Source organism: Coregonus lavaretus, assembly GCF_964263955.1.
Source record: "Coregonus lavaretus genome assembly, chromosome: 29".
NCBI lineage: Eukaryota > Metazoa > Chordata > Actinopteri > Salmoniformes > Salmonidae > Coregonus > Coregonus lavaretus.
The window spans coordinates 4,121,100-4,141,840 of NC_140016.1; the positions used below are offsets into that span (position 1 = coordinate 4,121,100).

Genomic DNA, 20,741 nt, shown 5'->3' on the forward strand with positions numbered 1-20,741 from the left:
TCCTTTAGTATAACTATCCTTCAGACCATTCTAGAAGGTATTTCCTTTAGTATAACTATCCTTCAGACCATTCTAGAAGGTATTTCCTTTAGTGTAACTATCCTTCAGACCCTTCTAGAAGGTATTTCCTTTAGTATAACTATCCTTCAGACCATTCTAGAATGTATTTCCTTTAGTATAACTATCCTTCAGACCATTCTAGAAGGTATTTCCTTTAGTGTAACTATCCTTCAGACCATTCTAGAAGGTATTTCCTTTAGTATAACTATCCTTCAGACCATTCTAGAATGTATTTCCTTTAGTATAACTATCCTTCAGACCATTCTAGCAGGTATTTCCTTTAGTATAACTATCCTTCAGACCATTCTAGCAGGTATTTCCTTTAGTATAACTATCCTTCAGACCATTCTAGCAGGTATTTCCTTTAGTATAACTATCCTTCAGACCATTCTAGCAGGTATTTCCTTTAGTATAACTATCCTTCAGACCATTCTAGCAGGTATTTCCTTTAGTATAACTATCCTTCAGACCATTCTAGCAGGTATTTCCTTTAGTATAACTATCCTTCAGACCATTCTAGCAGGTATTTCCTTTAGTATAACTATCCTTCAGACCCTTCTAGAAGGGACAGTGCCTATAATACCCATGGGTTTAGACAGCTCATTTTAGTGGGACTTTACTCAGAGGTCTAGAATAGAATGGAACAGAAGGAACCACAGACTATTCAGGTTCAGTGCCCCATCAGTCTTTCAGACGAGCTAGTTGGAGATGATGAAGCCCATGGATTGTAACCAGCGCACTCAGAGGTTGATAAACTAAAGTAATCATAATCACCTGTCAATGGCCTACATCAGTGATGAGTCACCAGTCACTGTTTTGAAGACGGACATTGCTGCACCTTTTATATGGTGATGCACCACACGTCCTTGTGTGTTGCCTCTTGGATCTTTATGGTGCCTACGGTATAGGGCATCATAAAATACATGGGTTAAATGTTGACCATCACCTGTTGTTCTGGTATATAGTTAAAGCCTCCTTCCGCATAAGATTGAACCTTAATCCAAACTCTCCTCTTTCTGCCTGAGCGGTCAATAAAGTAAAGTACAATCTAATCTTTATTGTTTGTATCCTTGTGTATTTTAGAGAACCTGAACATTGCCGGGACGACCGGAAACGGTAACGGTAACATCGCTGTGCGCTCCGTGACTCTCCAGGGCCAGCCGACCTACAGGGGGCCCATCCACTGTATCAGCTCCACACTGCAGACGGAGGGGATCCAGGGGCTCTACAGAGGGGCCGGGGCCATGGTCCTGAGAGACGTCCCTGGGTACACGCTGTACTTCATCCCCTACGCATTGTTCCGTCGCTGGCTATCCCCTGAAGGGAGGTCGTCACCTCATCCCTGTTCTATATGGCTGTCTGGAGGACTGGCAGGTAACTGGAAGGTGTTTACGGATTAATGGTGATGTTACTGTTGCTAGTTGTGCTTGGTGGAAGCAAACGGAAAGCTAAAGGAGCGTTCTGTTGAACCCGCGGGCTGGTCTTTTTTTTTTAAGTTGAAGCTTATTCACTGCATTTCTTTACAATTAAAACACTTTCAAATGCTATTTGGAGAACAGCAACAAGCCAAAATAACCCCAGCCATTATCACTTTGTTGCTGTAGCTTCATTCACCTCAGTCCATCTACAAACACACAGCCTATTAGCTATACAATTATAATGTTATACCCCTGAAACGGGGGGAAATATGAGAAATGATTCACACTGACACGTAGCATCAGCGACTGTTCAGTCAGTTGTAATGATGAATTGCATAAAATCATCAACTCTTTACATAGATACAGTATCTCTTTTCTCAAAATACATAGCATTCAACATTTGTATTCCTAGGCATTACTAATCAAGCTCCGCACAAACAGACATCAATGGAGCACACAGATGATTGTGTTATCACATTCACATGAATTATTAGAATATTACTTACGATTCTGTATTATCAGTAATGTAGTAGTAAGAAAGGTGAGTGATCGCTGTTCTGATGTCCAGAAGCTCTTTTCGGTCATAAGACGGTAGCAGCAACATTATGTACAAAACAAGTTACAAACAATGCGGAAAAACACATAAAATAACACGGTTGGTTAAGAGTCCATAAAACGGCAGCCATCCCCTCCGGCGCTATTGACTATTACTTACGATTCGGTATTATCAGTGATTTAGTGGTAAAACAAAACTGGGTAATGGGTAAACTATAAACTCCAGTGGACGAACAACCCCCGATGGAAAGGAAAATGTATGACATTTTTAGAACTGTATTGTTTGCATGTTGATAGCATTTGAATGTCGGCTAATAGGGAAGATAGGCCATGTGCGGATGTTCATATTGAAACATATCTTCTTTTTTTGTTTGTTTCTAACTTGTTTGATAACATTAGTACAGATTTTCTCAGAGGACCCCACATGGGGCCCCGACCCCAAGTCTGGGAACCACTGTACTAACCTCTCTCTGCTTGCTTCCTCTCTCTGTCTTCTCTGCTTCCTCCTGCATGCATCAAGAAAAACATTTGTGTGCCCGAATAACCGAAAACAAACCTTACCGAAACCCAAAACGAACAAAATGGCATCATAATATATGCACAAACTCTTCCGAACTGTTTTGGCTGAGAAGCATGCGGACGCCTTCAGCCGCTTGAGAGAGTGGTGAATGTGCTGCAAATCCGGGATGCAAATCCGGGGGGACGCAGGCGAACATAACGAACAAACCACTGATTCATGATTCCACTCATTCACAGAGACGCAGGCGTGATTAGAACTCATTCAGATCAAGAATATAAGCCTTCTGAGCTTTGATCAACGCTGGCAGCAATATTTAGATGTTGACCCATAATTGATTTTCTTTATTTTGTACAAAATATATATTTTGTATTATTATGCATTTTTTCTCATTAGAAAAAAATGACAAGGTCGTGACCTCGGTGTCCTCATATGTATTTGTGGCCCTGGTTGCTAGCACCATGCTTTAATGGCTAAACCCATTCGAATCATAATTTATGCAGGAATTTTAATGTTGCTGCTATGTGGACTTGGCGGAAAATGTAGTCTAGCTATGCGAATAAAAACGTTCCTTCGGGTTATCTGCTAGGGAGCATTCAGCTGAAACTGCAGGCTGTAGTGCACCGAGGAACACTTTGGCAAACCTTTTTTCATATTCAAAATTAGATTGATTTTAATTCTCCATGTGGTCTATATTAAATGGCACTTCGTTTAATATAACAGGCTTTTAAAATTCAATATTGGTGCGCGATTTCTACTTAAAATATCAAAGGCATGCAAAAGGCACTCATTTCGTGGAATGACCCCTTTACAGTCTCGGAGGTCCAGTCCAAAGCTGAATAGTTGTCTGCCACCTATAAAAACCATTACTTTATGCCATTTTATGACGCCATCTTGAACATCTACTTACTGTAGCTACACTAGCAAACTTACCACAATAAAAGCTTGTGAAGCCATCTTGTGATGCCACCCTGTTATGTGTTCTAGAACGTCACCTGACTGTAGCTACCACATAATTCTAGAACACCAGGTTGTACTGTGTTGTAGGCCTACCCAGGGTTGGGAGGATGACTTACAGTTACTGATTACAGATTACATGACCATAAAAGTAGTTAGTAATGTAATCCAATGGATTTCTCAAATTGAGTGATATAGTTTGATTACTTCCTTGGTTAGCCCGCATCTGCCTCCTTAGTTTATGCTGCAGGCCACAGGAGGTTGGTGGCACCTTAATTGGGGAGCACGGGCTCTTGGTAATGGCTGGAGCGGAATCAGTGAAATACATCAAACACATGCTTTCCAGGTGTTTGATGCCATTCCAATCGCTCCGTTCCAGCCATTATTATGAGCCGTTCTCCCCTCAGCAGCCTCCACCGCTGCAGACCGATCAGTACCCACCAAGCTCCCCAACATCTTTGGGCAGTTGCAGGCACAGCTGCCTGCTGCATCTTATTGATGAAATGGCATCACTGCTGAAAGGTCAGCTTCACTGTCAAGTTACAGGGAAACTACCGGTAGTTACCAAGGTTACCGGAATCTTCAGTAATTTTGGTAATTAACAGAAAATCTATGGCAATCTATCGTAACTTTGGTAATGTATAGTTGAATAACTTTTACAAAATGTATTCATATATAGTCACATCTACTGTATATTAGGTTTTGATTGGCCGATGCAGGTTAAAGTCAGTTCTTCCACTCTTTTGTCCGTCAATACTCCATATTCTGAAAGACATTTGGGACCTGATTATATCAATCAATCAATCAATCAATTTTATTTTATATAGCCCTTCTTACATCAGCTAATATCTCGAAGTGCTGTACAGAAACCCAGCCTAAAACCCCAAACAGCTAGTAATGCAGGTGTAGAAGCACGGTGGCTAGGAAAAACTCCCTAGAAAGGCAAAACCTAGGAAGAAACCTAGAGAGGAACCAGGCTATGAGGGGTGGCCAGTCCTCTTCTGGCTGTGCCGGGTGGAGATTATAACAGAACCATGCCAAGATGTTCAAAAATGTTCATAAGTGACAAGCATGGTCAAATAATAATCAGGAATAAATCTCAGTTGGCTTTTCATAGCCGATCATTAGAGTTTAAAACAGCAGGTCTGGGACAGGTAGGGGTTCCATAACCGCAGGCAGAACAGTTTAAACTGGAATAGCAGCAAGGCCAGGCGGACTGGGGATAGCAAGGAGTCACCACGGCCGGTAGTCCCGACGTATGGTCCTAGGGCTCAGGTCTCTCAGTTGGCTTTTCATAGCCGATCATTTAGAGTTGAAAACAGCAGGTCTGGGACAGGTAGGGGTTTCGTAGCCGCAGGCAGAACAGTTGAAACTGGAATAGCAGCAAGGCCAGGCGGACTGGGGGCAGCAGGGTGTCATCATGCCCGGTAGTCCTGACGTATGGTCCTAGGGCTCAGGTTCTCAGAGAGAAAGAGAGAACGAGAGAATTAGAGAGAGCATACTTAAATTCACACAGGACACTGGATAAGACAGGAGAAGTACTCCAGGTATAACCAACTAACCCCAGCCCCCCGACACATAAACTACTGCAGCATAAATACTGGAGGCTGAGACAGGAGCGGTCCGGAGACACTGTGGCCCCATCCGAAGAAACCCCCGGACAGGGCCAAACAGGAAGGATATAACCCCACCCACTCCGCCAAAGCACAGCCCCCGCACCACTAGAGGGATATCCCCAACCACCAACTTACAATCCTGAGACAAGGCCGAGTATAGCCCACAGAGGTCTCCACCACAGCACAAACCAAGGGGGGGGGGGGGGCGCCAACCCAGACAGGAAGATCACGTCAGTAACTCAACCCACTCAAGTGACGCACCCCTCCCAGGGACGGCATGAAAGAGCACCAGCAGGCCAGTGACTCAGCCCCTGCAACAGGGTTAGAGGCAGAGAACCCCAGTGGAGAGGGGAACCGGCCTGGCAGAGACAGCAAGGGCTGTTCGTTGCTCCAGCCTTTCCGTTCACCTTCACACTCCTGGGCCAGACTACACTCAATCATATGACCTACTGAAGAGATAAGTCTTCAGTAAAGACTATATGATGTACCCAAAAGGGCCACTAGATGTCTTGTGATAGATTACATAAAATCCTTGAAAGATATCAACATTCTGGTAGTTTACCCTCCTTTTGCAACCCTGGTTCTCAGTAAATGGGGGTCTGATGTTTTTGGTAAAATAAAAAAAGTTTGTGTGGAAAGCAACAAGGAGAGGACATTTTGGCAGTTTTGAGATTTTAAATAGATTACAACAGACGGAAAAAGCTTCCATTCCCACTGAAAGGTGACTTCCTAGCAGTGTGTCTCAGCACAGTTTTCAAAAACCTGCCAGTTCAGTGTGTTTGAAGAAACATCTTGAGTGTTCCAAAATATAAATCGACTGTTTTTAAGAATGTAACTGTAATCCATTTTCTTTTGAAATGATCTGGATTGATATAATCCGATTACGTAATCTCTGTTACATGTAATCTGTTTGTACCCAACACTGAGCTAAATTAACTGAACTGTAGTGACCTTTCTTTGAGTGCTGTAGTCTTCTCTACAACCATATTATTTATACGTTATTATTCATATTATTATTCATATTATTATTATTATTATTATTACATATAAAGCATTGCCAAATTGAACTTGCCCTAACTATAGCCAAAACCTGTTACAAGGACCTTCTATAACATTATAGATTATCTCTACTGTTGCTACATGCTAATGTACATCTCCTGACCTCTGACATTCTCCTGTCTTCAGGTTCTATCTCGTGGGTCACAGCTACTCCAGCTGACGTGGTGAAGAGCAGATTACAGGCGGACGCCCTCCACACAAGGAAATACAGAGGGATTGTACACTGCATAGTCCAGAGCTACAAGGCCGAGGGGATACATGTAAGCAAACGTCCGCGCAAATACACAGGGCCTGTTTCCTGGACTCAGATTAAGCCCATAGACCTGGACTAAGCAGCGCTTTCAGTGAAGATCCTTCCTTGAGCATGCTTCTTTGTCCATGCGTAGGCCTAATCTTTGTACAGGAAACCAGCCCACGGTGTAGCAATTTAACATTTGATTCATCAGTACATTTCATTTGAAAAGTAATACAGTAGCCTATATGTGTGGTTTTGGTGTAGCTTTGGGAATTTGTGGCAACATAGACAATTGCTGACAATTGGTCCCTTCAGCTTTAAAAGTTAAACTCAGGTGAACTCAACCCACAAGGCTGGACGGGATCTGTTCCAAAACAAAGTTATTATCAAACTACCAAGGTCGTTCCTAGGTTAAGGGGGAGTTCAAACAGGTTTTGGTCAGTTTGTGACGTAATAGAATAGTAGAAAGCCAATAGTGTTGTGTCACACCCCAATTCCAAGTGACCAGACTGATGTTCTTGTTCAAATGTGTTTTGGCAGACAAACAGAGACTGAGAAGGGACATTTGATCAATACCTGACAATCATTAATACGATAGGCACTTGGCCTGAAAAGGCCTGAATAAGCTTGAATGGGCTTGAACCATATGGTTTCAGCTAGATATTTGTTTGGTTTGCTATTATGAACATAGGATGTTAAGTTTAATTGAATTCCTTTTTTTTTATTATGCATTTAGTAATTATTTTCTCTCTCTCTCTTCAGGTCTTCTTCCGCGGAGCCTCAGTGAACGCTATCCGAGGCTTCCCCATGAGTGCCACCATGTTTCTGGGCTATGAACTCTCTCTGCAGTTCTTCAGGAGTCTCTAGTGTCTACACCGGTAATACACAGCAATATGATAGAGTACAGTATGTCCACTGAATGAAACATTATCTTGACAGCTATCCTCATGTCCTTGGACACCTCAAAGGTTTCACCTGGAAAATTATTTGAATCCTTGCAGAATCAAAGTGGGGAGCATCTAGTTGAGAATTATCTGCACTATTTCCATAATACAAGGTATTTGTAAAGTGTAACTACTAATTTCTTATACTAAGAAAATATCTTATTAAAAGTGCCTTACATTAATTGACAAATGCATACATTTAAATATGTTGTGCTATAATATAAAGTAACAGTATGCTTAATGTTTTGAGCTCTACTGCTCTAAATCAACTAGTAATTAGTACCCAACAGTTAACCAGTTCTAACCTCAGTAATGATACGCACATTAATCATTATATTTTATGTTGGTGCCAGGCTTTTAATTCGTGTTTTTAAAGTGTTTTATCTTTGTGATTTGTAAATAAGTATGAGAGAAATTAAATGCCATTCCATGAGGAGGCATAGTTTTGTACATAATTTGTTCTTACAGTTATTTTAATGTGAGTTTATTTGGAATTCTTGTTACAGACTGTTTTCTGTGCAGTTTTACTTGGAAAACCTAATAAACATATTGTTAAAAAAAAATCTAATAATGGTTTAATTTTTTCTTTAAATTCTCTCCAAAGGTCGGAGTGCACTGCAGTAACCTTTAAAGGTATTAGGTTACTGACATGTTACAGTAAAGCGGGTAAATGCAGTAAAAATACAAAACAATTTAGGGCCCACAATGTTGGGCATGAGGTACGTTGGGGGCAAATTTAGTTGTTTTTTGAATGAAGAAGCCTTCTGAAGAACCTTATCTCAGGGCTGTGGCTGACTGATAAAGTCATGTGGCAGGGAGGTTTCTGTACAGCTGTCTTTACACTGTATACAGTGGCCTGATGCAGGGTTTCCCAAACTCTGTCCCCATCCTGGGCCCCCATGCCCTAGCACTACACAGCTGATTCAAATAACCAACTCATCATCAAGTTTTGATTATTTTAATCAGTTGTACAGTGCTAGGGCAAAAAAACTAAACGTGTACCCAGCGGGGGCCCCAGGACCGTGTTTGGGAAACCCTGGCCTGATAAAGGATCTGCTATTTCTATGAATGAACTGTTGACTACAAACAACCTCCAGTAGATGGCACTGTTCTCTAGATGGCAAACTTCTACCAGCTGTTATCCTAGAGCAGGGGGTTTCAACCTCTCTGGGACACACAGCCGTTCCATATATTTGTCCTATTCTACAGCTACCGCATCTGATTCAACTAGTCAACTAATTACCAAGCCCTTGATTAGGTTAAATCGTTGAGCTATTACAGGGCTACAACTAAAATTGTGAAACGTCTGGTGGTCCCCGAAGAGAGGTTTGAAAACCACTGTCCTCGAGGACAATAATTAGATCTATATTTATTTTTCAGACTTCCTAAATATATATTTATTTTTCACACATTCTTTAAATCCAATGTTCCTCACTCGGACCTCCTCAAAATAATTGTGGAAACGGGGATGAAGGAAGCAATAATTTGACCGCTAGTAACGTTTTCAGACAGCCGACGTGACGTTGGCAATTCACCACCTTTATTGACAACGTTAAGATCCAACACGGATCTTCGTCAGGTCCCCAGGTTGGATGGAAACATTACCAATAAAGGTGGTAATTGGGAGCTAATCAGTGTGCGGGCCTTTCTGTCTTTTTCAAAAGTACTTTTTTAGCCCAGCAGCTATGTTTTGAAGGATGTGTGTATGACCACTAACTTTTCTATAACGTTGTTTTGACCCACCAACTAGACAAAGCTATGGTTACATTGTCCTTTCCTAAGGTTACATTGTCCTTTCCTGAGGTTACATTGTCCTTTCCTAAGGTTACATTGTCCTTTTCTGAGGTTACACTGTCCTTTCCTAAGGTTACATTGTCTTTTCCTAAGGTTACATTGTCCTTTCCTAAGGTTACATTGTCCTTTCCAGCACAGTTCCAGCAACTATGGTGGATGTGTAACCAGGCAGTACAAATTGGCTCAGCTCAGTAGTGGAAAGGGTATAAGGTTTCAGGTCGTTCAGGACAGCACCCAAGAATTACAAGCTGGCACACACCTGAACAGACCATTCTATATTGACCTACTGTTTGGGAAACACTGTTCTACCCATTTTTGGGGGAAACACCCTATTTGATCTAATGAGTTTTATTGTGGTAATGTTTCCCTGACAGCCAGATGTAGGCCCTATCTACGATCAGTTTAACATCTGAAAGAAGGAAAACATCTGAGAAATATATAATATCCCAGTGGTTTCAGTTATTACTATGCCAAACAGCTGTAGCTATGGTGATCTGTTTTTTATGGTAGCCTTGCGGACTGAACAAAGACACAAAGAGGACAGTCATAAAACAAAATGAGAGGCAATACAATTGGAATAGAAGGTGAAAGATACATTTTGTCATCTGTGTGTCATCAGAATCTATGACAGGTCTAGACAGAGAGATGGTGCCAGCCAGGGCCGAAGTCTGTCCTCAATTGTGTGCGTGTGTATGTGTGTGTGTGTGTGTGTGTGTGTGTGTGTGTGTGTGTGTGTGTGTGTGTGTGCATGCGTGCGTACGGTGTGCGTGCGTATGTGTGTGTGTGTGCATGCGTGCGTACGGTGTGTGTTCGTTTGTGTATGTGTGTCACCATCCCTCCTCCACTGTCATTAAAATTAGATGCAGTCCAAGGTTACTGACCCAACCCCACTGGTTACTGACCCAACCCCACTGGTTACTGACCCAACCCCACTGGTTACTGACCCAACCCCACTGGTTACTGACCCAACCCCACTGTAATAATGCAGGACTGCTGCTGGAGAAGACCAAGCATTTAGTCTTTCTGAAATGGCACCCTGTTTCCTACTTAGTGTACTACTTTAGACCAAAAGCACTAGGGTGCTATTTCAGACACATCCTCAGTTTCAACAGCTTGGCTGAATACATAAAATATTTAAACTTCTATATTACTCTCTATCTCTGGAGGAAATACAGCTATCTGTAGATGGATGGATCTACTAAGTACTGTGACCTGATATAACCCTCTATCTCTGGAGGAAATACAGCTATCTGTAGATGGATGGATCTACTAAGTACTGTGACCTGATATAACCCTCTATCTCTGGAGGAAATACAGCTATCTGTAGATGGATGGATCTGCTAACTACTGTGACCTGATATAACCCTCTATCTCTGGAGGAAATACAGCTATCTGTAGATGGATGGATCTACTAAGTACTGTGACCTGATATAACCCTCTATCTCTGGAGGAAATACAGCTATCTGTAGATGGATGGATCTACTAACTACTGTGACCTGATATAACCCTCTATCTCTGGAGGAAATACAGCTATCTGTAGATGGATGGATCTACTAACTACTGTGACCTGATATAACCCTCTATCTCTGGAGGAAATACAGCTATCTGTAGATGGATGGATCTACTAAGTACTGTGACCTGATATAACCCTCTATCTCTGGAGGAAATACAGCTATCTGTAGATGGATGGATCTACTAAGTACTGTGACCTGATATAACCCTCTATCTCTGGAGGAAATACAGCTACCTGTAGATGGGTGGATCTACTAACTACTGTGACCTGATATAACCCTCTATCTCTGGAGGAAATACAGCTATCTGTAGATGGATGGATCTACTAACTACTGTGACCTGATATAACCTTCTATCTCTGGAGGAAATACAGCTATCTGTAAATGGGTGGATCTACTAAGTACTGTGACCTGATATAACCCTCTATCTCTGGAGGAAATACAGCTATCTGTAGATGGATGGATCTACTAACTACTGTGACCTGATATAACCCTCTATCTCTGGAGGAAATACAGCTATCTGTAGATGGGTGGATCTACTAACTACTGTGACCTGATATAACCCTCTATCTCTGGAGGAAATACAGCTATCTGTAGATGGATGGATCTACTAACTACTGTGACCTGATATAACCCTCTATCTCTGGAGGAAATACAGCTATCTGTAGATGGATGGATCTACTAAGTACTGTGACCTGATATAACCCTCTATCTCTGGAGGAAATACAGCTATCTGTAGATGGGTGGATCTACTAACTACTGTTACCTGATATAACCCTCTATCTCTGGAGGAAATACAGCTATCTGTAGATGGATGGATCTACTAAGTACTGTGACCTGATATAACCCTCTATCTCTGGAGGAAATACAGCTATCTGTAGATGGATGGATCTACTAACTACTGTGACCTGATATAACCCTCTATCTCTGGAGGAAATACAGCTATCTGTAGATGGATGGATCTACTAACTACTGTGACCTGATATAACCCTCTCTCTGGAGGGAATACAGCTATCTGTAGATGGATGGATCTACTAACTACTGTGACCTGATATAACCCTCTATCTCTGGAGGAAATACAGCTATCTGTAGATGGGTGGATCTACTAAGTACTGTGACCTGATATAACCCTCTATCTCTGGAGGAAATACAGCTATCTGTAGATGGTTGGATCTACTAACTACTGTGACCTGATATAACCCTCTATCTCTGGAGGAAATACAGCTATCTGTAGATGGATGGATCTACTAAGTACTGTGACCTGATATAACCCTCTATCTCTGGAGGAAATACAGCTATCTGTAGATGGGTGGATCTACTAAGTACTGTGACCTGATATAACCCTCTATCTCTGGAGGAAATACAGCTATCTGTAGATGGGTGGATCTACTAAGTACTGTGACCTGATATAACCCTCTATCTCTGGAGGAAATACAGCTATCTGTAGATGGGTGGATCTACTAAGTACTGTGACCTGATATAACCCTCTATCTCTGGAGGAAATACAGCTATCTGTAGATGGATGGATCTACTAACTACTGTGACCTGATATAACCCTCTATCTCTGGAGGAAATACAGCTATCTGTAGATGGATGGATCTACTAACTACTGTGACCTGATATAACCCTCTATCTCTGGAGGAAATACAGCTATCTGTAAATGGGTGGATCTACTAACTACTGTGACCTGATATAACTCTTTATCTCTGGAGGAAATACAGCTATCTGTAGATGGGTGGATCTACTAACTACTGTGACCTGATATAACCCTCTATCTCTGGAGGAAATACAGCTATCTGTAGATGGATGGATCTACTAACTACTGTGACCTGATATAACCCTCTATCTCTGGAGGAAATACAGCTATCTGTAGATGGATGGATCTACTAAGTACTGTGACCTGATATAACCCTCTATCTCTGGAGGAAATACAGCTATCTGTAGATGGGTGGATCTACTAACTACTGTGACCTGATATAACCCTCTATCTCTGGAGGAAATACAGCTATCTGTAGATGGGTGGATCTACTAACTACTGTGACCTGATATAACCCTCTATCTCTGGAGGAAATACAGCTATCTGTAGATGGATGGATCTACTAAGTACTGTGACCTGATATAACCCTTTATCTCTGGAGGAAATACAGCTATCTGTAGATGGATGGATCTACTAACTACTGTGACCTGATATAACCCTCTATCTCTGGAGGAAATACAGCTATCTGTAGATGGATGGATCTACTAAGTACTGTGACCTGATATAACCCTCTCTCTGGAGGAAATACAGCTATCTGTAGATGGATGGATCTACTAACTACTGTGACCTGATATAACCCTCTATCTCTGGAGGAAATACAGCTATCTGTAGATGGGTGGATCTACTAAGTACTGTGACCTGATATAACCCTCTATCTCTGGAGGAAATACAGCTATCTGTAGATGGATGGATCTACTAACTACTGTGACCTGATATAACCCTCTATCTCTGGAGGAAATACAGCTATCTGTAGATGGATGGATCTACTAAGTACTGTGACCTGATATAACCCTCTATCTCTGGAGGAAATACAGCTATCTGTAGATGGATGGATCTACTAAGTACTGTGACCTGATATAACCCTCTATCTCTGGAGGAAATACAGCTATCTGTAGATGGATGGATCTACTAAGTACTGTGACCTGATATAACCCTCTATCTCTGGAGGAAATACAGCTATCTGTAGATGGGTGGATCTACTAAGTACTGTGACCTGATATAACCCTCTATCTCTGGAGGAAATACAGCTATCTGTAGATGGATGGATCTACTAACTACTGTGACCTGATATAACCCTCTATCTCTGGAGGAAATACAGCTATCTGTAGATGGATGGATCTACCAAGTACTGTGACCTGATATAACCCTCTATCTCTGGAGGAAATACAGCTATCTGTAGATGGATGGATCTACTAACTACTGTGACCTGATATAACCCTCTATCTATGGAGGAAATACAGCTATCTGTAGATGGATGGATCTACTAACTACTGTGACCTGATATAACCCTCTATCTCTGGAGGAAATACAGCTATCTGTAGATGGATGGATCTACTAACTACTGTGACCTGATATAACCCTCTCTCTGGAGGAAATACAGCTATCTGTAGATGGATGGATCTCCTAAGTACTGTGACCTGATATAACCCTCTATCTCTGGAGGAAATACAGCTATCTGTAGATGGGTGGATCTACTAAGTACTGTGACCTGATATAACCCTCTATCTCTGGAGGAAATACAGCTATCTGTAGATGGGTGGATCTACTAAGTACTGTGACCTGATATAACCCTCTATCTCTGGAGGAAATACAGCTATCTGTAGATGGATGGATCTACTAAGTACTGTGACCTGATATAACCCTCTATCTCTGGAGGAAATACAGCTATCTGTAGATGGGTGGATCTACTAAGTACTGTGACCTGATATAACCCTCTATCTCTGGAGGAAATACAGCTATCTGTAGATGGATGGATCTACTAACTACTGTGACCTGATATAACCCTCTATCTCTGGAGGAAATACAGCTATCTGTAGATGGATGGATCTACCAAGTACTGTGACCTGATATAACCCTCTATCTCTGGAGGAAATACAGCTATCTGTAGATGGATGGATCTACTAACTACTGTGACCTGATATAACCCTCTATCTCTGGAGGAAATACAGCTATCTGTAGATGGATGGATCTACTAACTACTGTGACCTGATATAACCCTCTATCTCTGGAGGAAATACAGCTATCTGTAGATGGATGGATCTACTAACTACTGTGACCTGATATAACCCTCTCTCTGGAGGGAATACAGCTATCTGTAGATGGATGGATCTACTAACTACTGTGACCTGATATAACCCTCTATCTCTGGAGGAAATACAGCTATCTGTAGATGGGTGGATCTACTAAGTACTGTGACCTGATATAACCCTCTATCTCTGGAGGAAATACAGCTATCTGTAGATGGTTGGATCTACTAACTACTGTGACCTGATATAACCCTCTATCTCTGGAGGAAATACAGCTATCTGTAGATGGATGGATCTACTAAGTACTGTGACCTGATATAACCCTCTATCTCTGGAGGAAATACAGCTATCTGTAGATGGGTGGATCTACTAAGTACTGTGACCTGATATAACCCTCTATCTCTGGAGGAAATACAGCTATCTGTAGATGGGTGGATCTACTAAGTACTGTGACCTGATATAACCCTCTATCTCTGGAGGAAATACAGCTATCTGTAGATGGGTGGATCTACTAAGTACTGTGACCTGATATAACCCTCTATCTCTGGAGGAAATACAGCTATCTGTAGATGGATGGATCTACTAACTACTGTGACCTGATATAACCCTCTATCTCTGGAGGAAATACAGCTATCTGTAGATGGATGGATCTACTAACTACTGTGACCTGATATAACCCTCTATCTCTGGAGGAAATACAGCTATCTGTAAATGGGTGGATCTACTAACTACTGTGACCTGATATAACTCTTTATCTCTGGAGGAAATACAGCTATCTGTAGATGGGTGGATCTACTAACTACTGTGACCTGATATAACCCTCTATCTCTGGAGGAAATACAGCTATCTGTAGATGGATGGATCTACTAACTACTGTGACCTGATATAACCCTCTATCTCTGGAGGAAATACAGCTATCTGTAGATGGATGGATCTACTAAGTACTGTGACCTGATATAACCCTCTATCTCTGGAGGAAATACAGCTATCTGTAGATGGGTGGATCTACTAACTACTGTGACCTGATATAACCCTCTATCTCTGGAGGAAATACAGCTATCTGTAGATGGGTGGATCTACTAACTACTGTGACCTGATATAACCCTCTATCTCTGGAGGAAATACAGCTATCTGTAGATGGATGGATCTACTAAGTACTGTGACCTGATATAACCCTTTATCTCTGGAGGAAATACAGCTATCTGTAGATGGATGGATCTACTAACTACTGTGACCTGATATAACCCTCTATCTCTGGAGGAAATACAGCTATCTGTAGATGGATGGATCTACTAAGTACTGTGACCTGATATAACCCTCTCTCTGGAGGAAATACAGCTATCTGTAGATGGATGGATCTACTAACTACTGTGACCTGATATAACCCTCTATCTCTGGAGGAAATACAGCTATCTGTAGATGGGTGGATCTACTAAGTACTGTGACCTGATATAACCCTCTATCTCTGGAGGAAATACAGCTATCTGTAGATGGATGGATCTACTAACTACTGTGACCTGATATAACCCTCTATCTCTGGAGGAAATACAGCTATCTGTAGATGGATGGATCTACTAAGTACTGTGACCTGATATAACCCTCTATCTCTGGAGGAAATACAGCTATCTGTAGATGGATGGATCTACTAAGTACTGTGACCTGATATAACCCTCTATCTCTGGAGGAAATACAGCTATCTGTAGATGGATGGATCTACTAAGTACTGTGACCTGATATAACCCTCTATCTCTGGAGGAAATACAGCTATCTGTAGATGGGTGGATCTACTAAGTACTGTGACCTGATATAACCCTCTATCTCTGGAGGAAATACAGCTATCTGTAGATGGATGGATCTACTAACTACTGTGACCTGATATAACCCTCTATCTCTGGAGGAAATACAGCTATCTGTAGATGGATGGATCTACCAAGTACTGTGACCTGATATAACCCTCTATCTCTGGAGGAAATACAGCTATCTGTAGATGGATGGATCTACTAACTACTGTGACCTGATATAACCCTCTATCTATGGAGGAAATACAGCTATCTGTAGATGGATGGATCTACTAACTACTGTGACCTGATATAACCCTCTATCTCTGGAGGAAATACAGCTATCTGTAGATGGATGGATCTACTAACTACTGTGACCTGATATAACCCTCTCTCTGGAGGAAATACAGCTATCTGTAGATGGATGGATCTCCTAAGTACTGTGACCTGATATAACCCTCTATCTCTGGAGGAAATACAGCTATCTGTAGATGGGTGGATCTACTAAGTACTGTGACCTGATATAACCCTCTATCTCTGGAGGAAATACAGCTATCTGTAGATGGGTGGATCTACTAAGTACTGTGACCTGATATAACCCTCTATCTCTGGAGGAAATACAGCTATCTGTAGATGGATGGATCTACTAAGTACTGTGACCTGATATAACCCTCTATCTCTGGAGGAAATACAGCTATCTGTAGATGGGTGGATCTACTAAGTACTGTGACCTGATATAACCCTCTATCTCTGGAGGAAATACAGCTATCTGTAGATGGATGGATCTACTAACTACTGTGACCTGATATAACCCTCTATCTCTGGAGGAAATACAGCTATCTGTAGATGGATGGATCTACCAAGTACTGTGACCTGATATAACCCTCTATCTCTGGAGGAAATACAGCTATCTGTAGATGGATGGATCTACTAACTACTGTGACCTGATATAACCCTCTATCTCTGGAGGAAATACAGCTATCTGTAGATGGATGGATCTACTAACTACTGTGACCTGATATAACCCTCTATCTCTGGAGGAAATACAGCTATCTGTAGATGGATGGATCTACTAACTACTGTGACCTGATATAACCCTCTCTCTGGAGGGAATACAGCTATCTGTAGATGGATGGATCTACTAACTACTGTGACCTGATATAACCCTCTATCTCTGGAGGAAATACAGCTATCTGTAGATGGGTGGATCTACTAAGTACTGTGACCTGATATAACCCTCTATCTCTGGAGGAAATACAGCTATCTGTAGATGGTTGGATCTACTAACTACTGTGACCTGATATAACCCTCTATCTCTGGAGGAAATACAGCTATCTGTAGATGGATGGATCTACTAAGTACTGTGACCTGATATAACCCTCTATCTCTGGAGGAAATACAGCTATCTGTAGATGGGTGGATCTACTAAGTACTGTGACCTGATATAACCCTCTATCTCTGGAGGAAATACAGCTATCTGTAGATGGGTGGATCTACTAAGTACTGTGACCTGATATAACCCTCTATCTCTGGAGGAAATACAGCTATCTGTAGATGGGTGGATCTACTAAGTACTGTGACCTGATATAACCCTCTATCTCTGGAGGAAATACAGCTATCTGTAGATGGATGGATCTACTAACTACTGTGACCTGATATAACCCTCTATCTCTGGAGGAAATACAGCTATCTGTAGATGGATGGATCTACTAACTACTGTGACCTGATATAACCCTCTATCTCTGGAGGAAATACAGCTATCTGTAAATGGGTGGATCTACTAACTACTGTGACCTGATATAACTCTTTATCTCTGGAGGAAATACAGCTATCTGTAGATGGGTGGATCTACTAACTACTGTGACCTGATATAACCCTCTATCTCTGGAGGAAATACAGCTATCTGTAGATGGATGGATCTACTAACTACTGTGACCTGATATAACCCTCTATCTCTGGAGGAAATACAGCTATCTGTAGATGGATGGATCTACTAAGTACTGTGACCTGATATAACCCTCTATCTCTGGAGGAAATACAGCTATCTGTAGATGGGTGGATCTACTAACTACTGTGACCTGATATAACCCTCTATCTCTGGAGGAAATACAGCTATCTGTAGATGGGTGGATCTACTAACTACTGTGACCTGATATAACCCTCTATCTCTGGAGGAAATACAGCTATCTGTAGATGGATGGATCTACTAAGTACTGTGACCTGATATAACCCTTTATCTCTGGAGGAAATACAGCTATCTGTAGATGGATGGATCTACTAACTACTGTGACCTGATATAACCCTCTATCTCTGGAGGAAATACAGCTATCTGTAGATGGATGGATCTACTAAGTACTGTGACCTGATATAACCCTCTCTCTGGAGGAAATACAGCTATCTGTAGATGGATGGATCTACTAACTACTGTGACCTGATATAACCCTCTATCTCTGGAGGAAATACAGCTATCTGTAGATGGGTGGATCTACTAAGTACTGTGACCTGATATAACCCTCTATCTCTGGAGGAAATACAGCTATCTGTAGATGGATGGATCTACTAACTACTGTGACCTGATATAACCCTCTATCTCTGGAGGAAATACAGCTATCTGTAGATGGATGGATCTACTAAGTACTGTGACCTGATATAACCCTCTATCTCTGGAGGAAATACAGCTATCTGTAGATGGATGGATCTACTAAGTACTGTGACCTGATATAACCCTCTATCTCTGGAGGAAATACAGCTATCTGTAGATGGATGGATCTACTAAGTACTGTGACCTGATATAACCCTCTATCTCTGGAGGAAATACAGCTATCTGTAGATGGGTGGATCTACTAAGTACTGTGACCTGATATAACCCTCTATCTCTGGAGGAAATACAGCTATCTGTAGATGGATGGATCTACTAACTACTGTGACCTGATATAACCCTCTATCTCTGGAGGAAATACAGCTATCTGTAGATGGATGGATCTACCAAGTACTGTGACCTGATATAACCCTCTATCTCTGGAGGAAATACAGCTATCTGTAGATGGATGGATCTACTAACTACTGTGACCTGATATAACCCTCTATCTATGGAGGAAATACAGCTATCTGTAGATGGATGGATCTACTAACTACTGTGACCTGATATAACCCTCTATCTCTGGAGGAAATACAGCTATCTGTAGATGGATGGATCTACTAACTACTGTGACCTGATATAACCCTCTCTCTGGAGGAAATACAGCTATCTGTAGATGGATGGATCTCCTAAGTACTGTGACCTGATATAACCCTCTATCTCTGGAGGAAATACAGCTATCTGTAGATGGGTGGATCTACTAAGTACTGTGACCTGATATAACCCTCTATCTCTGGAGGAAATACAGCTATCTGTAGATGGGTGGATCTACTAAGTACTGTGACCTGATATAACCCTCTATCTCTGGAGGAAATACAGCTATCTGTAGATGGATGGATCTACTAAGTACTGTGACCTGATATAACCCTCTATCTCTGGAGGAAATACAGCTATCTGTAGATGGGTGGATCTACTAAGTACTGTGACCTGATATAACCCTCTATCTCTGGAGGAAATACAGCTATCTGTAGATGGATGGATCTACTAACTACTGTGACCTGATATAACCCTCTATCTCTGGAGGAAATACAGCTATCTGTAGATGGATGGATCTACCAAGTACTGTGACCTGATATAACCCTCTATCTCTGGAGGAAATACAGCTATCTGTAGATGGATGGATCTACTAACTACTGTGACCTGATATAACCCTCTATCTCTGGAGGAAATACAGCTATCTGTAGATGGATGGATCTACTAACTACTGTGACCTGATATAACCCTCTATCTCTGGAGGAAATACAGCTATCTGTAGATGGATGGATCTACTAACTACTGTGACCTGATATAACCCTCTCTCTGGAGGAAATACAGCTATCTGTAGATGGATGGATCTCCTAAGTACTGTGACCTGATATAACCCTCTATCTCTGGAGGAAATACAGCTATCTGTAGATGGGTGGATCTACTAAGTACTGTGACCTGATATAACCCTCTATCTCTGGAGGAAATACAGCTATCTGTAGATGGGTGGATCTACTAAGTACTGTGACCTGATATAACCCTCTATCTCTGGAGGAAATACAGCTATCTGTAGATGGGTGGATCTACTAAGTACTGTGACCTGATATAACCCTCTATCTCTGGAGGAAATACAGCTATCTGTAGATGGATGGATCTACTAACTACTGTGACCTGATATAACCCTCTATCTCTGGAGGAAATACAGCTATCTGTAGATGGATGGATCTACTAACTACTGTGACCTGATATAACCCTCTATCTCTGGAGGAAATACAGCTATCTGTAGATGGATGGATCTACTAACTACTGTGACCTGATATAACCCTCTATCTCTGGAGGAAATACAGCTATCTGTAGATGGATGGATCTACTAAGTACTGTGACCTGATATAACCCTCTATCTCTGGAGGAA

General features: G+C 41.7%; 1 protein-coding gene across 1 annotated transcript in view; it reads left to right on the forward strand.

Annotated features, from left to right (window-relative positions):
* Window positions 1-7,925, forward strand: part of LOC311105200 (solute carrier family 25 member 48-like) — a 12,611-nt gene extending 4,686 nt beyond the window's left edge. Inside the window, exons 5-7 of the mRNA XM_084147255.1 lie at window positions 1,144-1,434; window positions 6,309-6,442; window positions 7,180-7,925. Of these exons, the coding sequence (XP_084003381.1) occupies window positions 1,144-1,434; window positions 6,309-6,442; window positions 7,180-7,284 (530 nt within the window). The 3' untranslated portion in view covers window positions 7,285-7,925. The remainder of the gene's footprint in view (window positions 1-1,143; window positions 1,435-6,308; window positions 6,443-7,179) is intronic.
* The last annotated feature ends 12,816 nt before the right edge of the window (window positions 7,926-20,741 follow it).